Here is a 6000-nt window from a genome sequence, read left to right as displayed (position 1 = left end):
AAAAGGAGCTAATTTGGACACTGTAGGTATGGGTAGAAGCAGAGATTAAAAAACACAAAAGTTTTCTATAAATGTCTCCTGAACTCGGGGGTTCCATAGGAAGAGCAGCTGTCTGCAGATCAGCCTTAAATCCTTGTAAGGAAAAGCTCTCCTGCATGACAGTGCAGACTGTTTACTCTGTGTGGAAGACTACTAAGCACAGACTGGAATATTTATATTTATTTTTGCAATACCAGGGTAAAAACAATTTAACAATGCCAAGTACAGTGTTAGTCTCATAAAAAGTTTTCATTTCAAAACATATGATTTCTAGCTCCCACAAAAAGTTAAAATCACATGCAGCTATATGAAGGTAAATTGCTTAAGATGCACAATTATGTATCAGAAGACTTTGTTAAAGTAAAAACATACTGACTACATCATTTTAACAAGGCAATTACACAGAACTAGAAAACTGACTCTGTAGTAAAATATAAAAATCTACAATTATAAATATAAATTTGGTCCATGGATCACTACAGAAGTAGCAGTATTTACAGTAAGTATCAGATTACTATTCTAAATGTCTAATTGAAGTCTTAAAATGTTGAATGTTATGTAGAACAGTATCTTATTTACATTCTACTATATTAAAAGTTGCATTTCTAGCAAATGTAAATTGTTATAAATATAGCGAATAAACCAAATACTAAACCCATGACATGTTTGTAATTGAGGATTCCCTAACATCTATAAATATGGTAATTTTAAGTTAAAAGTAAAGCCAGATAAATCAAAAAACCTAATACTGAAAAAACATACCACAATTCAATTATTAGAAACACTGTAAAAGTCAATCGAGTTAGCCCAAATGTAACAATGTATTACAAGAAATCTTTCAAGAAAAGGCACACATTGTTAATGATAAAAGTTCCACAGTAAAGTTGTAGATAACAGAAATTACTTGGTTTGAGCAACTGTTGGGACCTTATTATATAGATAGTGACTGGACAGATTTTCCCCACCCTAAGTATAAAACTGAAAATAATAATGGTAAACTCCAGGTGTGATTGGTGTGATGCAGTGTATATTTGATTTGATGTGCTAATTAAACTAAGGATTCTAAACTTTCAGCTGCATTTCCATCAGGTAAAGCTGAGCCATTACTGTCCATAGAGGCTGAAGGGTTTTCTTCTTGTCTTGTGCTGACAAGGCTGAGAATAGCTTTGTACAGAAACTGGTACTGTTCCTGGAGGAGAAAAGAGGGTACACTCAGGATGTTGGCAGAAATGGTTATTTTGTGGCACTGTTCTTCAAAATTAATTAACAGCTGATGTGTCAGTCTTTAAATGTACCGTGCTCCAGAATTTTTTGTGTTACTTAGCAGCTTTATTATTTTCTGACTAATGGCTCCCCCTGTACACAATGTAAAGCACAGCAATAGGGAGCACAGTAAAGGTAAGGGAGAAAACTATTTAAAAAGAAATACATGCTGACTCTGATCCTTGTTACAGTCAATTGCAAATCTGGGGACAGGATTAGAGTTACTATTTGTCTGTTGGCTTTTTTCTCAATTTTTTGTCATCTGAACTCCTTCCAGGAAGATTTCTTTTTCTACAGCACCTCTGGAAGACAGTTTTGATTAATTCATGCAGAAACTAAGATGCAAAATAGTTCAGTAGTGTTGCTCTAAGATCTAATGTCACACATATGGAAAAAAAGTGCACATTTTGCTTATTACTTACAATGTCTGTAAAGATTCCAGGCCTCATCAGATTTATCATCTTTGCTACATGGTAAACATCCACTGAATTCTCATTTTCCAGTTGATGCATCAGAGTTGTTAATGCACAGAAAGTGCCTGCTGTCACCCCGCCATGCCTTTGTAAAGTAAAACAAAATAAAACTTTAGAAACTGGGTCAGGTTTTACAGCTGGAAAAAATACAAATTCTGGGGCAAACTGGTAAGATGAATTGTGATATTTACACTATCACAAACAGGAAACATGTCTGCCCAGCACTAGCTTAAAAAAACTTTCACAGCACCTGGCTACAACTTCTTAAGAGTTATTTCTCTTCAACCCTCTAATAACCAAATGCTTTGGGTCCTTCAGTGTTTCAAAATTTTGTTATTCTTTGCCATTATTGAACAGCTGGAGAACGGTATGGTGCCTCATCTAAATAGTTAATCCTTTCAGTAAAAGGCAATGAAATCTTAACTGACTTCCATAACCATCTAGAGTATCAAAATGATAAAACTGAAATGAAGTATGATAAAATAAAAATGTTTCTCTTGCTGATGCAGCTGGAACAGAAGCATCACCAATACTGTTCAGTGCAGACTTTGTGCCTTGTTTCAGCTGCTTTCACGCAGCGAAAGGATGGTTCTACAGAAAAACATCAAAGCAAACAGAAAAGTGCAGTTCTTACTCATCATGTACAATCATGGGCCCATCACGGTTGGAAGCTTCCTCTTTGATGATGCTGATCAGTTCAAAAGTTTTACTAATGGGACTATCAGGATTTGGCCATTTTGGACACTGAAAATGCCTCACTTCAAGTACATAGTCATCCTAAAAGATTAAAAAAAACCCAAACAACACCATAAATCAATTTTGTAAAAGATTGACTTTCTTTATTCTTTTCTTTCACCTTGCTCCAGCTCCAGCCTCCAGATGCAGAACCCCACTTCTGTGGAGGTTGCACTACCCTGTTCACCATGTCATCATATTACCTTATAGACATTGCTCCCTCCATGCTTGTTTCTAGGGCATGGATATTTTATCAGTAATTTAGCATTGAAAATGTAAAAAACGTGGGCATTACCTTTCAAAAATCAAGTCCTGTGTTATATGTTTATGACAGTGTTACCTGTGTAGCTTCTAAAATAAAGTCTTGGATTATGAGCTTCTCCTCGTTAGACAGACACTTGTGTTCTTCAGCAATCATAGTGACTTTGAAACTCTCACAGTTTATAGGCTCATCTTTGTTTGGCCAGTACACAAATTCATCTTCAGCCTCCAGGAAAAAAAATCCAAAATTGGAGTAATAAAAGTAAATAATGTTAAGCTCTTAAAATACAAAATCCAACATAATAAATAATATGTCATATATACATTAAATCCAGCCATCTAGATTTAAATTGACAAATCAAATTTTAAGTGGGATAACAATGGCAAAGTGAAGGTTTTCAAACACCTCTGTAGTGATCAATGTACCCTGTGGACCTACATAGCAATGAACCTGCAGTGCTGCATAGTGCCACACATCCAGCCTGGCCTTTGGGTTGGGCTGTGCCCATGGTCATGTGATAAATTCAGCTGGTGTGTTCTAATGTATGTGGGCTCTTGGGATTATCTGAAAGTGCAGAAAAACGTTAATGGGAGAATCCTTTCTGTCTGACAGTAGAAATGAAGAGAGTTTATTTTTTAAAGAAAATTCTATAATAGTTTGAATAACCAAAATGATCAGATGGGCAGGGTGGGAATCCTCCTTGCCATATGTTTTCATTCCAATCACAATTTGCCTAGACAAGGATTTCTAGATTTTTGCTAGATGACTTGGGGATTTTACACTCAGCTTGGTATTATTAATTTTAACTTTTTTTTGCAGAATCCAAGACATTTTCTCATATCCTGCATATTTCAAAATGGTAATATTAATAAAATTCATACAAAAACTCATAACAATCAGCCACAGAACTCACCATATTCTGGCTATCAGGAAGCATGACTATTAACTGGGCATTATGGTCCCATATCATTCTCCAGAAATCCTTGATAGTGTGTAGTAAGGGATGCTGAGTAATAATGAATTCATTACTTTGATAATAACCCTGAAAAAAAAAAGACATATTTGAAATTGCTGCCCAAGTATTAATGCTTAAAGGAGGCTTCTAGTGGACAGAACGAGAACCTAGACAATGCATTGCACACTTGTTCCTTTTTTGGTTTCCTGCAGATATTAGAAAAATATAAAACTTCCACTTAAATATTTTCCATGTGAAAAGAATAGATTCAATTACATTGAAAAATATTATGACTTAAAAAAAATTGATAAAGAAAAAGGAGAAAAGAGATCAGAGGAGACTCCAACAGCCAACTCAGAATAAAAATATATTATCCATAATTCCAGAAGAACTGAATACCTGACCAAATAAAAGAATACTTGAAAGATCTGCAAAAATCCCAAGCAGTTTCTTAATTTGTACAGATATCTCAGGTCAATCTCTTACCATGAAAGAGAGTTCCTATGCAGTAATGCACCTAAAAGATCATACCACAGCACAGAGATTTGCCATCTCTTTCCTGAATGTCCAGGAGGCATTTACTCCTCCCTCTCAGCTATTGAAGGGGGAAAGAGTTTAAGAAAACCCAGAGAGCAAAAAGATAATGGAAAGCTGGTGAACTATGGTATCTTAGGCTATGCCACCTGCAAAAGCACTGTAAGATGAGCAGGTAGGAAGACTAATCACAATACAGCCATTAAAAATTAACTTATTAGTTAACACATTTAGACATTTAGTTCATCTCAAAAAATCTTTCTATAAAGCATTTAGATTTACCAGTTTTTAATACTATGATGTGATTTCTGTTTCTACAGATTGTTAAAACGCAATGCACTTAGCCAAACTTAAAGCCAGTAATAATGGCAATAGTACTTCCTGGGGGAGAGAACTCTTTCAGGAAGAATGAATAATGGAAGAAAGGAGCTTTCAAAATCAGGACTGTGCCGCCCTAAATCAGCCAAATGGCAGCTCTGAAAACAGCTGTTCATTGTTTTTCACCAATATATTAACTGACTTACCATAATATAGGAAGCATTGATGTAGTCTGTGCCTTCACCAGATAGTGATGAGATACCCACTCTAGATCTTTCCACTGTAAAAAAAGTTATGAATTCACAAGCATGTTGCAATGACTCTTATAATATTATAGCAATTATCTCACATCTCACAGTAATTATAACACTGGGCTCCATCAACTGGGACAAAGTGCTATCCAGCCATCTATTTTGGTTTTAATGTGTGTAATTCATAATTCACTTCTTCGCTGTAATGTTCTCTACAGAACATTGCTCCAAACTAATGCAGATGTCTTCAGCTCTTGTTGAGGATTTGAAGAAGCTTACCAGGAATGATAGATGAGGTTCGGTTCTTTTCTCTGTTACACTGTTTGAGTGCAGTTGAATAATCACACTGCTGTGTGTTAGACTGGCTCAGTAACTGAAACAATGAAGTTAAAAAAAAGTCAGGTAACTGCAGAAAAGCTATTCCCGCATAAGCTGCATTAAACAGAACGGTGCCTATATTGCAGGTTTGCTGTCTCTCTTAACTTTAGTTAAGATCTAGTAATCTGTCTAAATTACTTAACACGTCACCAGAATATTTTTCTTCACTGTTCTTAGCAGTTCAAATTATTCTTGAACCCTAGATCAATAACCATATCTTTGAAGGTGAAGTCTGACATATTTGCCAGAATGGTATATTTCCAGACTGCTGCTTTACCTTTGAGATCTACCTGCAAAGACATGTAGTCAAATTTTCCACAATCTACTTATTGTCCTATTTCTCATGATCTCTTTTTTGTGGATTTTTTGGTAGATTCCTTGTTAAAGAGTATGCCAATAATTCTGTCCCAGTTGACTGCATTCATTTGATGAATTTAATCTTAATTTAGGCTCAGCAGTTAAATTTTAGGTAGAGAAAGCAGATGAAAGTTGTGCTGAGATACCTACTTTTAAGTCATTCAGGTTTACAAGCCCAAAGATTTTCACACAACTATCTCAGAGAACTCACCTTGAATTGTTTCTCCAGTCTGGTCTTTCCTGTTGGTCCAGGTATCAAGAGAGCATTAACGTAGGCATGAATGTGAGTCTCAGGGACTTCTGTTTCTTTACTGAGTATCGCTTCCACCAATGCATCATGAATGAAGATGTACTGCTCCTAGGAAAACAAACCAAACATCTGAGCTCTCATGACTTTCAGATTCCCCTGGATACCTCTGGTTAAACTGCCACTTC

At 35.7% G+C, this 6000-nt stretch overlaps 1 protein-coding gene across 7 annotated transcripts in view; it reads right to left on the bottom strand.

The window, feature by feature from the left end:
* Positions 1–201: 201 nt before the first annotated feature.
* PTPRZ1 (protein tyrosine phosphatase receptor type Z1) overlaps positions 202–6000 on the bottom strand; it is a 129293-nt gene continuing 123494 nt past the window's right edge. For all 7 annotated transcript variants that reach the window (XM_030961041.1, XM_030961044.1, XM_030961042.1 and 4 more), the window contains 8 exons: positions 5777–5923; positions 5110–5203; positions 4786–4859; positions 3686–3814; positions 2851–2997; positions 2410–2552; positions 1725–1860; positions 202–1228 (listed from right to left, as the gene is read on the bottom strand). In XM_030961041.1, coding sequence (XP_030816901.1) covers positions 1088–1228; positions 1725–1860; positions 2410–2552; positions 2851–2997; positions 3686–3814; positions 4786–4859; positions 5110–5203; positions 5777–5923 — 1011 coding nt within the window. In that variant the 3' untranslated portion in view covers positions 202–1087. The remainder of the gene's footprint in view (positions 1229–1724; positions 1861–2409; positions 2553–2850; positions 2998–3685; positions 3815–4785; positions 4860–5109; positions 5204–5776; positions 5924–6000) is intronic.

The sequence above is a fragment of the Camarhynchus parvulus genome, chromosome 1A (genome assembly GCF_901933205.1).
Source record: "Camarhynchus parvulus chromosome 1A, STF_HiC, whole genome shotgun sequence".
NCBI lineage: Eukaryota > Metazoa > Chordata > Aves > Passeriformes > Thraupidae > Camarhynchus > Camarhynchus parvulus.
Note: the sequence above shows the minus strand (reverse complement) of the source record. Positions and strands in the feature narration are given on the sequence as shown.